This window comes from Crocuta crocuta, unplaced genomic scaffold, assembly GCF_008692635.1.
Source record: "Crocuta crocuta isolate KB4526 unplaced genomic scaffold, BGI_CrCroc_1.0 scaffold396, whole genome shotgun sequence".
Taxonomy (NCBI): Eukaryota; Metazoa; Chordata; class Mammalia; order Carnivora; family Hyaenidae; genus Crocuta; species Crocuta crocuta.
In genome coordinates, this window is record NW_027533259.1 from 4,189,475 (window position 1) to 4,208,888 (window position 19,414).

Genomic DNA, 19,414 nt, shown 5'->3' on the forward strand with positions numbered 1-19,414 from the left:
TCTTTGTCATACCTATGTCAGGTCAGCTTCCCTCAGGCTCAGTTAGAAGCTCTCACACTGTAGCTTGTATCAGATTCACAGGGAGCTGAATCACAACCTAGCCTGGTGACCCCAATCCTAAAGTAGGTGATTCAGTGGGTCTGTGGTGGGGCTCAGAATTTCCATTTGTAACATGTTCCCAGGTGATGCTGATGCCAGGGACCATGCTGACAACTACTGCTCAGGCTTTGATTCTCTAAGAAAGAATATTCTTTTTTTTTTTTTTTTTAATTTTTTTTTTTTAATGTTTTATTTATTTCTAGGAGAGAGAGACAGCGTGAGCAGGGAAGGGTCAGAGAGAGAGGGAGTCACAGACTGAAACAGGCTCCAGGCTCCGAGCTGGCAGTCAGCACAGAGCCCGACGCGGGGCTCGAACCCACAAACCGCGAGATCATGACCAAGCGAAAGTCGGAAAGTCGGACGCTTAACCGACTAAGCCACCCAGGCGCCCCAGAATATTCTTTTTACATAAGAGTACTCCTATATTTAGTATCCTATGCCTTGGGAGTACTGTACGTATCAAGCAGACATTTAGACCATTTATTAAAAAGTGTGGCCACTGTTTGGAAGCCACACAGGCCACCTCTGAGGTCCACTGTGGGAGCAGGTGGGCTATCCTCTCTCATAGGGCTCTGGTGACTTCACTCATGATCCTTGTGTTGTGTTGCTTTCACGTGCACTACAACAATTTTGTTTTATTTAACCACTTGTGAGTTAGTTTTGCAATATGTTAAAAAAAGTGCCCTTCTGTTTTTAAGGAAGCTGGGAGCCAAGAAACCATGTGGAGGCCTCTCCCAAAACCATATGTAGATGGCGTAAGCAGATGTTGGCATTGGATCAGGGCAGGGGGCTGTCAGTCTCCAGGGTCAGCCCTTGCCTGGGTTCAAATTCCAACTTGGATACTTCCCAGTTGTCAAAGGATTGTGAAGGCAGGGAGAAACATTGACATGATTTATGTTCTTTCCACCTTTGTACTGTGGATGATTCAGTGACTTGGGAATGAAAATCACAGAAATGGTAGAGTAGGCACTAGGAATAAAAGATTCATTCAGCTATCTGGGAGCAAGTGGTTGGTGCAGCTCAGCACAAAACTGAAGTTTCTAGAAGCCAAGGGCTATAGCTTTTCTGTATTAATTTAAAGGGCAAGGAGGGAGGGCAAGAATGAATTTCAGATTTTATTTATAATGACTAATCTTTATTATGTGCTTATTAATGGCCATTTTGCAGAAAGAGAGGAAGAGAGAAAAAAGAAACACTGACTAATATCCTATATTGCTATCAAGGTTGGTTTTTTTTTGTACCCTTAGATGGTCACTTATCCATCAACCAGATGCCTCAAAATCTCTATTCAATTAAAAAATCCACCTGAACTTATACTCTAATTGGAAAATTTCTAACTGCCACCATTTTTAAGGACAAAATGTATCCGAGAAGTCTAGTCCCCCTCTTTCCAATACTGAAGCCAAAAGTCCAGTTAACACAAAAGTATTTCCAAAGAAACATAGAACCATTTGATTAATAAACTTGGAGGAAAAAAATCAAGTCATAGGGAAAATTATGGATCCCTGTTTCCATTTCGAACTATTTCTTAGGTTACTTTGTACATTTTTTTTTTGTGAAGGTATATATAATAAGCACTTCAATGAGATTTGCCAATTGGGAGGGTGTAAGCAGAAGGAGAGGTAATAACAATTCTTGAATAGCGTTTGACCAAACCTTTAGAAAATGGAGTCATGCAACAGAAAGAAGGCAGGCCCCATGCTGCGACTGTTTGCTTGACTGCATGCATCAGCACTCCATCCCACTGTGGGGTCTGCCTTCAGTATAAAGCAATTCTATAAAAGAGACTGTTCTTACCCTCATCCTTCCATTTCTTATTGCTGGTCCATCTTCTGCCAATCTCAACACGTACAAATCCATTTTGTATTCCCTTCCTCCACGAATGCTGAATCCAAACCCCTTGGCTCCTTTCTCCATGTCCACAGTGAAATAATCAAAATCCTGTAGAGGTGGAGAATGGAGTAAACAGGTGTTTAATATCAGAGTAGCTTCTGTGGTCAGTCTCTCTGTTCTCCTTCTCTCTTACAGTTAGTGTGTCCCAAATGACACTATATTGTGAGAACAAGTAATCTGACTTTACAATCTGGCAAAACGCAAGATAAAATTCCATCAAGCAGATCTGAATGCAGTTTCCTCGGTCATTTAAAGAACTACAGTGGAGCTTGATTACTTTGGTATCCATCGTTTACTTGGCAAACAAAATGACTGCGTATAGGCCTGATACTATCACTCCTTTGTGCTTCCTCATTCTCTGCTTTTGAACACCATCAATAAATGTATTAGAGTCGTGTGTGTCTGTGTGTGTGTACATGTGTGTCTATGTGTGTATACATGTGTCTGTGTGCATATGTGTGCCTGTGTGTCTCTGTACATGTGTGTCTCTCTGTGTACATGTATGTACGTGTCTATGTATGTACGTGTCTATGTCTATATGTGTGTGTCTGTGTCTATCTGTGTGTACATATATCTGTGTGTGTACATGTGTGTCTCTGTGTATACGTGTGTCTGTGTGGGTACACGTGTCTGTGTGGGTACATGTGTGTCTCTGTGTGTATTTGTGTCTCTTTGTATACATGTGTGTTTGTGTGTACATGTGTGTCTGTATACACATGCGTATGCATGTCTGTGTGTCCGCGTGTACAATGTATGTCTGTGTGTATCTGTGTACATGTGTGTCTCTGTGTGTCTGTGTGTCTGTGTCTCTGTGTGTACATGTATGTACGTGTCTATGTCTATATGTGTGTGTCTGTGTCTATCTGTGTGTACATATGTCTGTGTGTGTACATGTGTGTGTCTGTGTGTACATGTGTGTCTCTCTGTGTATATGTGTGTCTGTGTGGGTACACGTGTCTGTGTGGGTACATGTGTGTCTCTTTGTATACATGTGTGTTTGCGTGTACATGTGTGTCTGTATACACATGCATATGCATGTCTGTGTGTCCGTGTGTACAATGTATGTCTGTGTGTATCTGTGTACATGTGTGTCTCTGTGTGTATGTGTGTCTGTGTCTCTTTGTGTGTCTCTGTGTGTACATGTGTGTCTGTGTCTATGTGCATGTCTGTGTGTACATGTGTATGTATCTGTGTGTGTGTGTGAATTACAGGTTTGCCCATTAAGCAAATTTAATAGGGAATAGAAATAATGATAATATTTTCTATTAAAATAAATTTCTATTACATAGAAATTTAATAGGGCCCTAGGGGTACCTGGGGCTGCCTGTAGTCTGCCAGAGGGTACTGCCTGGTGTCAGGGGAGTGCTGTCTGTAGTCCAGCAGGGGAGGCTGCCTGTAGTCCAAAGGTGGGGGTTGCTGGTAGTCCCCCCCTGGGGGCTGCCTGTAGTCCAGTGGCGGCTGCCTGTAGTCCGTGAATGGAGGCTGTCGGATGTCTGGTTTCACATCTTGCCGCGCTTTCACTTCCGACCTGTAACTAAATAAATGGACATGGGGCTTACCTTGAGGTCTCAGCATTCCAAGGAGATTAGAATGATCACATGACCTATAGGCATGTGCGGGCCGCATCTCTTGGTGGTCCTTTTGTTCATGAATTTGAGAAAATCACAGACGATAAGCATTATTTTAAAATCTTTGACAAATGCCATATTGTATACTTTTCATTTGGCTCCTTGAGAAATCAAGGTAAACATGATGGCTCAACCAGAACTTTGTGGAAAAGGACTTATGGATATCCCTCTTTGACTTTGGCTATTTAAAATCTTATACAACTGTAGCAAATCTAGGGAGTTAAACACTTAACTATACATCCCAAAGTATCAGTCTGTCTCAACACTAATAAACCAACTCTCTCAACCTCTCTCTTCCCCACACACCATTCATTACTTTATGAAAGCACAACCCAAGTGATCTCTAAATACTCTATGAATATATAATTAAAGCCTTTTTAACCTGCGTGGTTGAGTCTTTTTGAATATCTTATAGAGGTTAAAGGAGTGATAGCAAGGTATAATCACAAGCTATAAGTCAAGGAGAAAGTCATTGGGTCATCGCTAAGAGTAGAAACATATTACATAGAGTTCAAATACTAGACTCTAACTATCAGATTAGTATCAGATGATATTATCAGATACTAGCATGGCCTTAAGATGAAAGGGAAGGCAAAAATGTTTATGTCCAACATTTATCCAACATATTACTCACAGTTGCCCCCCACCACCTATGGGGTTTACATTTCAAGACCTCAGTGGTTGTTTGAAACTGCAGATAGTGCCAGACCCTATGTACACTATGTATTTTCCTATACTACAAACTTATGAGAAAATTTAATTTATCAATTAGACACAGTCAGACATTAACCTGGCACTAGGCTCGATCTCACAACTGTGGGATCATGACCTAAGCCAAAATCAAGAGTCAGATGCTTAACTGACTGAGCCACTCAGGAGCCCCACTACTAAAAATTTTTAAAAATCACTCAACTGAACAATTAACATTAGTGCAATCTGATATTTGGTGAGGATACACCAAAAATGTACACAGACATCAATAGATGTATTTATTTGGAGTTTTTGGAAGGATGTTATTTTAATTAACACTTTGAGCAGGTCCCATTTGTTACTTAACCCTGCAGAAGTGACACATTCCTCTTGTGAACTGCAGAATTTAGGCTTTGTTTCATACCTTAGCAAGTTGTCCACTCACCTACTGGGATTGTGTATACTGAGAACAGAATTATTTCAATATGCTTTGAATAAGATGTTTAACCACACAAATGAATGAATGAAACAAAAAGAATTGAACTGGCTGGCATTTGTTGGCATGTGTTGATTCCTTTCTAGAAATTGTTTGTCTGGTAGATTAGATGTCATGTTGCTTTGAGTTACGGCACAAGTAACTTTATTTTCATGATCTGCGTGGTAGTAGTATGCGATATCTAGTATGTGCCACATTTCTAAGCAGATGTGTCATGAGGTATAGCCAAAGAAGGTGAAATGTAAAGTCTCCCCAAAGATTACACAACAGCCTAGAATAGGAACCGTTAAAATGCAACGGCTGTCATCCAAGCCTACCTTCTGGCATTCATACTGCTTTTGACACCAATGCTGTGTGTCAGGATTTTACATTGAACTGTACATTGAAGAGTCTTTAATGAAGAAAATATACTTAAGTTTTTATGAGTGTTGCTAACTGTTCAATGATGATACAGCGGCTTGGGAAAAATACTATGTTGCTTTGAATTTGTGAAACACTTTATTTTAAGGGAAACTCAGGATTCTTAAAAAAATACAGCCTCTTTAAAATTCCTTCATTCATGAAAGAAGGTCATCGGTATAACTCTTTGTTGCTATTAATTCCATTATTAAAGAGACTGTAGAGATAATAAAACCAGATTTCTAGAGATAAAATCTGGCAGAACTTTATGATATGAACAAGTTCCAGAACTAAGAAACAAAGCCCATGTGGTACAGGATCTTGCAGTGGGCTTTTTGCCTCATTTGGGCCTTTGAAGAATTCCTTCCAGCCTTAAGCATGTAGGGTTCAAAGTCTGTAAAAAAAGAAGTCAATTTCCAGTGTTCTTCTACTGACCTTGCTGTTTAAAATTCAGTCAAGGGGCACCTGGGTGGCTCAGTCAGCTAAGCATCCACCTTCAGCTCACGTCATGATCTCATGGTTTGTGAGTTCGAGCCTCGTGTCGGGCTTTGCGCTAAAAGCTCAGAGCCTGGAGCCCGCTTTGGATTCTGTCTCCTTTGCTCTCTGCCTCCCCCTCCCCATCCCTGTACTTTGTCTCTCTCTCTTTCTCAAAAATAAATAAGCATTAAAAAATTAAAAATAAGTAAATAAAATGCAGCCAAATACTAATTGCCCTTGCTGGGGAAGGTGAACTCTGCTATTTATACTTAGTTTTGAAATATATTATATAATGGCTCTTTTGTTGTTTCCAGTGAATACTTCTCCTTGAATACTGTTTTGCTTATGTCCATATTAAAATGATTTTGTTTCCAGAGCATATACCAAAAGGATGTTAAGGGATAGAGAAATAAGTAGCTGTGTGCAGGGTGTCAGTAGGAAGCCAAACTGAGAGTAAATAAGACAGGATAAAATAGTCATTTTAACTCCTAAAATGAATATTTGCAAGCAGATTGTCATTTAATTTTATCCCATTTTAACATGGAAACTGGCTCAATTTGACATGGAGTTAGGTGGGCACTTCTTGTACAAATGAACCTCTAGGAAATGCACACGAGGTAATTGGCATAAAAGCTATCTTGGAGACATCTCTAGCCTGATCTAGAGAAAAATAAAGAACTCCTGATACCATGACCATCTTTAAATGCAGCTAGGAGAATGATTCTGGTATCCGTAAAATTATTAATCTCTTCATTCATATGTAAAGAGCCACCCACTAACAATCACCAGTTAACCCAGGAAACCGCAGTGCCAAGGAAGGGCTCTCTAAGAGCAGGCTTTTAATATCAGTGAAGCAAAGTTAGCTAAGAACTCTGGGAAAATATGCTGGTGATTTATAAACATTTGAATCAGGTCAATCTGCTAATCCCAGAGCCGGGAAATATTTTATTCTGTGTAATCAGGACAAGAAAACATTACAAAGATCCTGGCTTCTCTGGTAGGGGCCAACGAGTCTCGGCAGTTGAAACATGATAGTGGCCTCACCCAAATGTTATTGTCCCTGCTGAACTATAACACGACAGGGGTGAGATTACCCACCCCAAGGCTGAAAACAAGAGCCCATGTCGGGGGAATCTGACTCTGGAAAGGTGAGATGGAAATGCGGCTGGGAGATTAATAAGAAGAGGCAGAACCGTAAGAGGAGTCTGAGGCTGGTTCAGGAGCTGCATGCGCTCAGCCCCTTCCTCTTGAGTCTGAAGTGAATCCTGGGGAAAGCCCGTGCAATCTGTTGAAACAGCACACGGCGAAGGCAAACACATCAGTGGCTTATTACTGAGACACCTAGGACTTACTCTTACAGGTTGTCAAATTCTTACCTCCCTATTGCTTGCTTTATGGTCTTTAGTCTTTTTTCTTAGTGGAATATATTTAACCCATAAACAGCTGAGGACAACAGACATTTACTTTTTTGTGAAAGCAAATGAGGGAACTCCTGAGTAGAACAGGGCTTTATGGAAATAGCCCCTGTGGCACAGGGAAAATATTTGCTTTGCAATTGTGTGAGTGATGGACCTACAGAGTTCGGGGACTTGGAATCTGAGTCTCACTTCATCTTCCCCAACATGGGAGGCAGGAGCTGGGAAGCAGATGTTCAGAAAACATTAGAATTATGGAAAAGACCGGTGAGGATTTTGTACACAGAGATGTTCCTGTGGGCTGTTCTGTTTTTCTCCTTCAAAAGAGGGAAAACAACAAGGGAACGTGTCTTCATCTCTTTCTTTAATGGCTCAGCGTTACCCAGGCTCCCTGTTACACACAAGTTCATACTAAGAAGCATAATAAGAATGCCATTTTTATTTTATTTATTTATTTTTAAAAATTTTAAAATTTATTTCTGAGAGAGAGAGAGAGACAGCATGAGCAGGGGAGGGTTAGAGAGAGAGGGAGACACAGAATCTGAAGCAGGCTCCAGGCTCTGAGCTAGCTGTCAGCACAGAGACTGACATGGGGCTCAAACCCACAAACTGTGAGATCATAACCTGAGCTGAAGTTGGATGCTTAACCGAATAAGCCACCCAGGCGCCCCTTTATATATTTTTAATTTTTAAAAATGTTTATTTATTTGAGAGAAAAAGTGAGTGTGAACAAGGGAGGGGCAGAGAGAGGGAAACACAGAATCTGAAGCAGGCTCCAGGCTCTAAGCTGTCAGCACAGAGCCCAACGTGGGGCTTGAACCCATAAGCCACAAGATCATGACCTGAGCCAAAGTCAGACGTTCAACTGACAGAGACACCCAAGTGCCCCTAGAATGTTGTTTTTATATGGCATCCTTTTGTCCCGGGAAGTTCAAAGTGCCTTACTTATATTAGTTTATGATGTGGAATGGAAGAACCTCATTAGATCATGAGTGGGGGGATATAAGGCAAAGTGCAGTAAAAAATGCTAACATTTATTACTGCTTCAAGTTTTGCCACACTCTCCTCTCTCCACACCACCATTGTTCTCTGAGCCACCATCTTCATTGATCTGAGGACATTAGCAGCCATCTCTAATTGCCTAACCTACATCCATCCCTGACCAACCCCGAGTCAGCTCTCTGTGTGGCCCACTGGGGGGCCTTGAAAAGCAAATCCATTGATGTCAGTCTTCAGAATAAAACCCTTCAATGACTTCTCATTACACTGAAGATCAGTATCTTTGGGGCGCCGGTGGCTCAGTCTGTTGAGTGTCCAACTCAGGTCATGATCTCCCATTCATGGGTGTTAACCTATGTCAGGCACTGTGCTGACAATTCAGAGCCTGGAGCCTTCTTTGGATTCTGTGTTCCCCTTTCTCTCTGCTTCTCACCTGCTCACACTCTGTCTCCCTTTGTCTCTCAAAAAATAAACTAAAACATTAAAAAAAATTAACCTGCTTACAAGCTCCTATAGGTGGGTCCCTACCACTCTTAGTGCTTCATCTCGAACCACACTCCCTGACCTCTTCCCTTACTACGCTGACCTTATTTCCACCCTTTCCACAGTTGCATGCCCCCTCCTGCCAAAGGGCCTTCATATATGTTATTCACTTTGAAGTCTCTTCAATATGCTCTTCAGCTAGGTAACCCCTACTGATCTATATTTGCTCATCATTTCTTGAAGAAAGCTTCTCTTATTGTGAAGAACAGACCCTGTATTTGCTAATAAAACCACACATATGACACCCACACCATCTCAAAATCACAGAAAGGAGCACCTGGCAATTTTTACTTTATGAAAGTTTCTCTTCTGCCTGTGTCCTGCCCCAAACTCTTCCTCTCCCAACCCCCCTCACTTCTCAGCATCAGAAGAGCCATGGGAGACTTTACCTATTTTCATGTCCTTGCAGCTGCAGTGGCTGAGGAGGAGCTGGCTGGACAACAGGGCTGTTGGGGGTGGCCGGGCTCGGCTGGGCCAGAGGACTCTGCTGGGCCATGGGGCTCTGCTTCTCTGAGCTGGGCGCCGATGCTGGGCTGTTGAGCTCTGCAAGGGGGAGCCAAAGCGGCAAATGCAATCAGGTTGGCATCTAATAAAGGACAAGAGGTGGCCAGAGGTGCTAACTCTCTGCCTCCTCAGATGACTCAAGGCTTCGTTCTTTCAGTTTCTGTTAGGCTTTAAGATGGCAGATAAAACTTATTAATTATCCAATTAGCTTCCAATACCATTCACTGAAATAGTACTATTTCATGAATTATAAGTGTTGCTGAACAAGGTTAAACAGAGTCTCTTGTCATTTTCTCAGCAGAAAAGATGACAATAAAAAAATGGTTAAAACAATGAAATAATCCAAAGGAGTAAGCTCTAAAACATATTCTATTTTTCCAGTGCTGCCCACTGAGAGAAAACATTTGAGCCTCTACTTTTTGGTTGTAATGACAGTCCCAAGTTTGGACAAGGAAGTAACCATAATGGAAATAAATGCTTTTCATAACATTCTCTCTAGTTGCTTGTTAGTCTTATTGCTCAATCACCTCCGGTACTCTGTGGTTCTTCAGAAAGAAAAAGAACATTGTATAGAAGAATGTCCATACGGTTGTTCTTTGTTAAAAGAGCATCCTGGCGTTTCCTGTAATAGCATCACATTCTCAACTGAAATTATCTGTATACAATGCAATACAAACAGGACAGACATATTTCAGACTGGGGAAAACTGAAAAGCGAGTCAGATTTTTAGTGAGCAACCTTGCTTATAGTTAATTTCCATTGAATATTTTATACATAATGGTGTTTGCAAATAACAGATTAAAAGCACCACAGTCATTTTCCCTTCTGTTCTTTTTATTTGGTTGGGTGATAAAAGGGGAGGTGATCTGTTCTTTTACAGGCCACTTGTCCCCTTTCTTGTCTGACAGTCCAAATTTTGAAATTTCTTTTCCACTTGCGGGGTTTCTCATCTTCAGCACTGTTGACATTTTGGCCAAGACAATTCTTTGATGGAGAGGGGGGGTGGCTGGCCTGTGCACTGTAGGATGGCTGGCAGCATCCTTGCTCTCTACCCACTAGATGCTGATAGCATCCCCACCCCAATCATGACAATCAAAAATGTCTTCAGACCTTGCTGAACATCCCCCGGGGGGCAAAATCACCTCAGGTGAGAACCACTGTTTTATATTGAAATTCAGGTGACTATTTTGTGCCTGCTTGCCAGATAGCCCCAAGACAATATCAGGAGACTGAGGAAAAGAGAGGGGACCAAGGTGAGTGGACCTATCACTCTCCATGTGGGAGGTTACGACCACTCACCAGTGAGCTCTGGGGACTGTAACCTGGAGCATCACTAATGAGTCAGCAGCTACAAACCAGTAATGAACGAGTGTCTGAGAAACGGTGACTTTATGGTGACTTGGTTCTTAGATCCTCTTGGCCTTCAAGGCATGGCAATGAGTTGTACCCCTCACTACTCTTCAAGCCTCAGGGGGGAGTCCTTATACAGAGAAATTCAAGACACTAAGTGGGAATTTAAAATTCTTATCAGATGCAACATTTTCTAAATGAGCTCTCTTTATACCACAAAACTTCCTCAAGCTTTTCAAAATCAATCTGACTTTGAAGAATCCTCCAGAGCTTAACTGTTAACATGAATACACTTTTTTTCTTCTTCAGATTTGTAACTCTATCATCTCTGTTGAACGGGTTCTGGTTTAATATAACCATAAACACAGTACTCCCGGGACCACAGGGAATGATTGAATAACCCAGTGTCTTGAAATTCACACTATTTATCTATAATGCCACACAGCTTGATCTCTGAATGAAACCGGTACTGAGTAAACAGGATATGGGTTACAAGAGATGCTGGATTTTTGCAAAAGTAGAAATAAGAATCAACCTCAGACACGCTGGCACCACCATCGTGGCAGCCAGGTTCAGGCACTCACCCTCCTGAGGAATGATGCGGAGGGTGACACTAAGGCCAGCGTCCTTGATGAGCTTCACGATGTCTGCATGAGGCATGTTGATGATGGACTGGCCGTTCACCGCTAAGATCCGGTCTCCCACTTTCAGCTTTGCGCAGCGGTCTGCAGGGCTGCCGTCGATGATACGTCCGATTTTATGGGGCACAGCTAAAACAATCCGCAACAGAATCAGATATCAGGAGTATTCCCAGCACTGTTCTTTTTTTTTTTTTCTTTTTTAATATTTTTATTTGTATTTTGAGAAAGCGCAAGCAGGGGAGGGGTAGGGAGAGGGGGACAGGGTCTGAAGTGGGCTCTGCGCGGACAGCAGCCAGCCAGATGTGGGGGTTGAATTCCCAATCGTGAGATCATGACCAGAGCAAAAGCCGGAAGCCTAACCGACTGAGCCGTCCAGGTGCCCCCCATTACTGTTTTATCTTTGGATCCAGCCCCACAGGGAAAAAATGTGATGTCAGAATTCTTTCTTCCATCAGTAAACTTGCCTTTTGAAATCATAATCATGCCATTAAATGTGGTCCCGTGCATTCCACTGAGATTGAAATTTCTAAATTCAATTTCTGTGCAGTGACAGACCAATTCCAAACACATGGACTAGGGGTCCTCAAACTTTGGTGTATCATAATCACCCTAGGATTAAAAATACAGCTCTTTGGGCCTTACGCTGATCCTGTGCATCAAAACGTCCAGGAGCAGGTGAGAATCACACATTTTTAAGAAGCTCCTCAATCTTCTAATACATACAAAAAAATTTTTAATGTTTTTTTTTTTAATTTATTTCTAGGAGAGAGAGAGAGAGACAGCATGAGCAAGGGAGGGTCAGAGAGAGAGGGAGTCACAGACTCTGAAACAGGCTCCAGGCTCTGAGCTGGCAGTCAGCACAGAGCCCGATGCGGGGCTCAAACCCACGAACCGCGAGATCATGACCTAAGCGAAAGTCGGACGCTTGACCGACTAAGCCACTCAGGCGCCCCTAATACATACAAAATTTTGATAACCATAGGCATAAGTTACTGTGAGATCATACTGTAGACACAATAATACACAGTTTCAGAAAGATACAATAAATGCCAAGAATTCAATTTCTACCTTTCTCTATTTTACTGAGAAAACAGAACAGGGAAGGAGAGAAATCTATATTAACATGGGCTGTCACAACTGGTGAAGAAGCTATGCTCAATTTCCCATCATCTACTAAGCTTCGGTTTCAAGGTTGATGCTGGTTTCAAATCTTATTTCTTCTTTCTGATTTAATTTATTAAGTGGTGCTGAGATCTTGCTAATATATGATGCATAATATATTGCATCAAAGCTAAGATGGCATTATGAAAAACTGTTGTTTTAGGTACCCCAAGAAAGAAGGATGGATAGAAAGAAAGCAAGAAAGAAAGAAAGAGAAAGAACAAAACTCTGCCAATTAAACAATGACACTCCATCGACTGTAAGATCCTGTATAATTTTTTAGATGTTTAAAATATTAAGATGTATATTAGAATTGATAAATTTTGGAATATGTCTCTTTAGAACAATGAAAACTTATCTCTGTGTGTGTGTGTGTGTATGTGTAGGGAGAGCCAGGTACATGAGGATAAAGATTTTTTAGCAGGTTGACTTCTATTCAATGTAAATGTTTGAATGCCTACCAGATTAACTATTTCTGGGCTCAGGTATCACTGGCACATGATGTCCCTTTGACCACCCCCTCCTTCCCCAAGGAGGTTATAATCTAGACACCTGTTCTTTTCCCTTTCTCCCTTCGAGATAGGGAACCCCAGCCAGGAAATCACCTTCAGTTACTCTGTGTTATTTCTCTCCCCAAGGAAGTCAGGTACTGATTTATCTGTGTAAAGAGACAAAGACACTCCACCATTTGTTATGCTCCAGGAATGTCTGCTCCTCGAACTCTCAATCTTATGTATGTGTTACAGTGAAAGGCAGAACATCAGCTAATAACCACGGTAAGGAAGGACAATCAGTGAATTAATGAACCAGAGCCTTGATCATATTTCCATTGTGAAAGGTTATAGACAGCATATGAAAATATTGGCTGAGCTGGTGTTTCTGAAGTAAAACTCATCTTTAATGTTTATTTACAGGCACTAATGGCTTTAATTAAGAGCGCCTTACTTAAAGCATACTAAAGATCATCATAGACTCTCAGGACAATGTACTTCTCAAGCAGAAATTTAATAAGAACTCATTCATTTGGTTATTTAAAAAAATAAGGTACTGTAAATTCTTTGGTTTTCTACCATAATTAGAGTGACATTTATTCCTTCTCTTGCCCCCTTTCATGTTTAATAGTCCTGGAACAGTCAATACATGACACGACATCCCTGGTTTCCAACATGTCTATTACTATCCATTATGTGATCCTTGGAAAGTTACCTGATGTCTCTGAGTTTGCTTTGCAATAGTAAAATTGGGGTAATAATATACCTGACTTCACAGGATGGCTCTGAGAATCAAATGGGTTGTCACATGTGAAGTGACTAGAACAGTAACTGATGTAAGAATTGATCTAGAACTATTAACTTTTCTTTCATTTTCTTTATTACTATTATCTTTTTGATGTTTCTGATATCACTATTGATATGCATGTGTGCTTGTATATAGGTATACACTTGAATTCTAACTACATGGGATAAACCTGTAATACTGTTAAAACTAAAGAAATGTTTTGCTTACAACACAACAGTATCTCCTAAGTATCAGCACAGAAAACACCTCCATTTGGGAAAGAGAGATGTTTTTTGGGGGATTCTACAGATGCTAGATGAGGCCAAGCATCCTGTTTGTTTTTATCTGGTTTTATGAAAAAGATGTTGCAGGTCTCTGTACGAAAACACCAACTTGTAAGTAAGACTATTATTTAAAGGGAAATTAGTATAATACAGATGTCCTCATTATCTGCATTGAGTCTTGAACACACACAATTACAACTACATTAAAATATATATAATTTAATCCTTAAGAAATGTGAGATACCAGTTAGCATTATCATTACGTTTACAGTGGAAGAAACCCAGCCACAGAGTCATTAGCAATTTGCCTAACTCACAGAGTCCAACCAAGACTTAGAATCCCAGTTGGCCTGATTCCAGAGGCTTTGCTCTTAACCACTGCACCACACTGTGTCTCTTGACTTTGTGGTCTCTTTCCTCCATGCAAGGGCTTGCTTCATGAGCACCTGGTGCTTTTATTTGGTGAGTGCAGCCTGCCTCTAAGCAGGAAGTCACAAACACTTCATCAGTGGCCCTCGTCCAGGGGAGAGTGGGAGGCAGAAACTCTGCTCGAAGCTGGTTCTTTGTGGCAGCTGTCTTTTGACAGGCAGGACATGAGAAGGAAGGGAGAAGAAAGGGGAGAAAGGAAGGCAAGGGGGAGGAGAGACAGGGAGAGGGAAATTGGACTGCTCCTCAGATCCCTTTTAGTTGGGACTTCACATCATTGTGTCATTCTTTTATTTGAAATCATTTCTTTGGTTATTAGAAATACATTTGAAATGAAATTTAAAAACATACTTTAAAACACATACAGCTAGTATCTGGATGATTTACTATTTTGAATTATCCATGCCTCTACACCCCTCCATTACTGTGCATTATTTAGAATCTCTCGGGCATAAAGCCCCACATGTTTCAAAACACAGATTTCACACACACACACACACACACACACACACGCTTTCATGATTTCAATAACAATTAAAACAAAACAATAACTTATCATTTGTTAATATCCAGGCACTGTGCTATGCACTTATTTTAAATCCTGATAACAACAGTGTGAAGTAGCTGAAAGTATAATAATAATGTTTAGTTTATTATTAAGAAAACAGAGAAGTGTCACAACCAAGACTCAAACCTATGCCTGTGGCTTCAACCTTAGAGATACTCCCTCCTTTTTTTGATATATGCCAGGTTATTAAGGACTGAGGGAATGGCTCAGCTTAAGAACAGCTTAGCATACTGCTTGAGATTTTGAGATGAAAGTTTCATTGTAAACATATTTATTTGCTTATGATGATAACTCTTGGTTTCAAGGCCATTTTCACTTTACTGTGGCAGACAGAATAAAAACTAAACTAAAATAATAAAGACAAAAATTAAATAATGAAAACTGAAATAAATTCTCTGAAAGCCACCTAGAATGATTGAGTGGCTTACATAAAATGTGAGTGAGTACACAATTTAAAAAAGTGTGCCTGTAACTGGAAGTATCTGACATTGTTCTGTTAAAATTGTTTCTATTGGCATGTACGTTAATAAAAACAGTGCTTAAAACTCTTGGCAGCTGTAGACAGCTTCACTTTTTCTTTACTGGCATTTTCCCTACACGTGTAAGTACATTGAATGTTGATGTACAACAAATCATTGACAAGAGGTGGGCTCAGAGAGGATTCTCTCTGAAAATAAGATGCAGTTCCATTTGCTCAGTTATAAAGTCTACAGAACTTATGACCTAAGTGCTTTCTGTGCATTGCTAATGGAATTACAGAGCATGGAAGAGGCCTTGACCTTGGTTTCTATTATTGGGATGAATGGTACTCGTTAATTCTCTGGGAATTGATGACTAAGGTAACTACTGGAGCACAGTCCATTTAGACAGCATGCCTTCCAGACATCATCTATCAGGCAGCAACATAAATCAAATCGTTGGACCAGTCTTCTTGACACAGTGTGCTTAGGATACACAGATATTTGGGACAAGTTGCAATATGTCATGAGGCTTTGAACATACTGACATTTGGGAAGTAGATGAATTAACTCTTTGAAACCTGCTCCAGGACACACCCTTGTCTCAGCGGGGCTATTCAGACACAATCAGTTGGGCTGGATCCTAAATTTGTTCTAAAGGCCTGGATTCTTTGGGTCTTTGGCCTCACTACTACAGGAGGCAATGATCCTCCCTTTTTGCTGTTTGGTTCTCTTGCTGTGTGATCTATCCAGGCTCCTTCAGCCATTGGTTCATCAATGAACCCTTCTTGAGTTCTACCTTGAGTTCATTCCCATAAAGAAGGTGAGACAGTTGCCTGGATGCCTTTGTTTTTGCTTTGGCAATAGATTCTTCCTGAAATTTCTGGTGATGGATTCTTCTTGAAATCCTTACCTGCATCTGAGGGAAGGGGTAGTAGTTCCTTCCCTGTCCACTTTTTTCATGTTTCCTTGTTGTTTTTCATGTATTTTATTTCAGAAAAGGAAAACCTATAACTCACGTTTACATTTAATTATCTCCTTGTTAATAGATCCACAAAGTGGAATTGTATATGGAGGTGGAGGAAAGCATTAGATAGGGAAAGTGGATTCTGCATCAATCATGTCAAATTTATAAGCAAGAAGTTTTTGAAATGAGTGTGACAATGTAAACACTTCGAAGGCAATCAATAGAATAAACTCTCATTAGCTCCCAATTCCATTAAACTGTGAAGGTTAAACAACATGCCATTAGCTTTAAAGGCAAGGGAAGTTAGTTTGGATTTAAAATCTGTGACCTGACATGAAAAGAAATGTGTGTGTGTGTGTGTATGTGTTCAGTTGGATGATTCCGGTTGCTTTTCTTAAAATAATCTGTGATGGTGTGTGTGTGTGTGTGTGTGTGTGTGTGTGTGTGTGCGTGCGTGCGTGTAACAGTTGGTTAAGCATCCGACTTCAGCTCAGGCCATGATCCCACAGTTTGTGGGTTTGAGCCCCTCATCAGGCTCTGTGCTGATGGCTCAGAGCCTGGAACTTGCTTCGGATTCTGTTTCTCCCTCCCTCTCTGTCCCTCCCTTGCTCATCTCTGTTTCTGTCTCTCAAAAATAAATAAACATCAAAAAATTAAAATAATCTGTGGCAGTGATTTACTGCCTAGTTTCAGAATTGTGGGTCAGAGCAGGAGGATCAGTTACTCTGTCAACAACACATTTCTGTATAGCATCATCTTACTAATGGCCCCAGTGCTTGGTACTGTGTGAGAGACAGTAACGAAACAACACATGCTATCTGGCCTCAAGAAACTCATAGTCAAGTTGGAGAGATTCATATAAAAATACCTATAACACAAACTGGCAACTCCATGGTTGCAGGTAAAGGTAGTAAAAGTAGTAGGCAGCAAGGGTAGAAAGGAGGGGTGAACCATTGAGTTCAGGTATGGACTCAGAGATTGGTAAGGAAAAAGGAAGTTCATTTTGGAGAAGAGGGCACACAGCCTAGGCTAAATGGCAGCTCCCTTGGTGAAAGAGTCATGGTGGCCCCCAGGGACCTATCAAATCCATGGAGGAAGAAGCAAAGAGAGGGGCACCTGGGTGGCTCAGTCGGATAAGCGTCTGACTTCAGCTAAGGTCATGATCTCACAGTTCGTGGGTTCGAGCCCCGCGTTGGGCTCTGTGCTGACAGCCAGCTCAGAGCCTGGAGCCTGGTTCAGCTTCTGTATTTCCCTCTCTCTCTGACCCTCCCCTGTTCATGCTGTCTCTCTCTTTCTCTCAGAAATAAATAAAACATTAAAAAAATAAAAAAAAAAAGAAGAAGCAAAGAGAGATGCTTTGAAGGTCAGGTCTGTCCTGCCTTCAAAATTCTTGTTTCCCCCACTGAGGTCCCTGATACAATGACTTCATCCAGATGCTCTAGATGGACCCTGAACATATAGGAACAACAGAAAAGTAATTGTCTCAGAGCGTTCCTATCACTTTAACCCATGGTGAAGAATCCTGTTTTCCTGCCTTCAGAAACCTGGGCTTAGCATTGATTGCTTATTTTCCATATCTCCTTCCTAGAAGTCCTGGATAAGCATGTTCTATTGTGATAAATCCATTCTGCTAGATGTTATTCCTTCCTAGAGTGTGACAGTGTCCTTCGAAAGAGTTTTTCTTGGTCATCAGGGAGTGGAGATGTGGCAAAAACATGTCTTCGGTACTTTTAAAAAAATTGCAGTAAAATTAAGAAAAAAAAAAAAAACAGACGATATGACTCACTTTCCTCTAAAAGTCTGTGGAATTTGCTTTCCAAAAATGAAAACGTCTTCCCTGACATTCATAGCCAACTGTGTTGCAAGACCCAAAATCGAGCAGCTGGTGTTTTAAGGACTGCATATTCCAAAAGTGCACTTTTTCCCTCTCGGCACCATTAGTCATTCTCTTGTGGTTGAATGGTTGAGTGACCCTGTAGTTGGTAATAAGCAGACGGTCAGATGGGAGAATGGGAAGAGGAGCCCATCAATGGCAACTGGGAAGTCCAGCCAAACTCATGTTTCCAAGGGCAGAAGACACCATATAGAAAGTATTTAACTATCTTCCTGTATAGAAAAAAGCACTTGTCAACTATATTTTACCCTGTAGACTTTTATTTTGCACCAATTAAAATCTCATAGTGAAGTAGTGAGAGTAAATTGGTAATCTAAAGAAACCTCATTGTATTAAGAACTATAATTAGCTATAACTGGACTGTTCCATCCCAAAACATGAGGCTGGGTTAAAATGGTTTTGTTGTTTGCAGAGATTTGGTGGGTTCATAGTTCAGGGCTGGTTTCAAGCTGTGTAACCTGTGCAGTCCATCCTCAAAAGGCCCTTGTGTTTGGTTTAATGTCTATTGTCACCATTTGACATTCTGGGTTTTTTTTTTTTTTAAGTTTATTTATATATTTTGAAAGAGAGAGAGAGTGAGTGAGTGAGCAGGAGAAAGGCAGAGAGAGAAGGAGACAGAGAATTCCAAGCAGGCTCTGGGCTGTCAGCACTGAGCCCAACCTGGGGCTCCATCTCACTAACCGTGAAATCATGACCTGAGCCAAAATCAAGAGTCTGATGCTTAAGTGACTGAGCCACCCAGTCACCCCACCATCCTGACATTCTTAATAACAGTTGAACAAGGACCCCACATTTTCATTTTGCACTGGACCCTGAAAATTATGTAGTTGATCTTATGTAGATACAACCATGATATCACTCCATTGTTTTAATGTCTGCAGTGGAAGATGGAAACAAAAATATGTTACAGCTACAAAGGAAAATTATCACAAAGGTGGGTGGTAGGGAAGGAACAAAAATAGCCCCTTTTACTTGTGCTGCATTTCTTATCCCCATGCATATCACTAGAAGAGACAGTCCAGAGAATTTCTGTTAAGTATACTGAAGATCCTTAATTCTTCACATTTTGATTCAAGAACCCTAAAATATTACCTTAATTCTTTTGTGGAAGTTATCTTTATGTAATTAGTCACTCATTATTGAGTCATCTACAAAGCAAATGTTCTTTATCTGTCTTTAAATAGACTTTAATAAATACCACCATATTTCAAGGAATTTATGTTTTTGATATGATTTATTTCCTT

At 40.8% G+C, this 19,414-nt stretch overlaps 1 protein-coding gene across 1 annotated transcript in view; it reads right to left on the reverse strand.

Annotated features, from left to right (window-relative positions):
* MAGI2 (membrane associated guanylate kinase, WW and PDZ domain containing 2) overlaps positions 1–19,414 on the reverse strand; it is a 966,486-nt gene that overhangs the window by 122,222 nt on the left and 824,850 nt on the right. Inside the window, exons 19-22 of the mRNA XM_077746976.1 lie at positions 11,078–11,263; positions 9,029–9,182; positions 3,307–3,526; positions 1,897–2,040 (exon numbers count right to left, since the gene is read on the reverse strand). Coding sequence (XP_077603102.1) covers positions 1,897–2,040; positions 3,307–3,526; positions 9,029–9,182; positions 11,078–11,263 — 704 coding nt within the window. The remainder of the gene's footprint in view (positions 1–1,896; positions 2,041–3,306; positions 3,527–9,028; positions 9,183–11,077; positions 11,264–19,414) is intronic.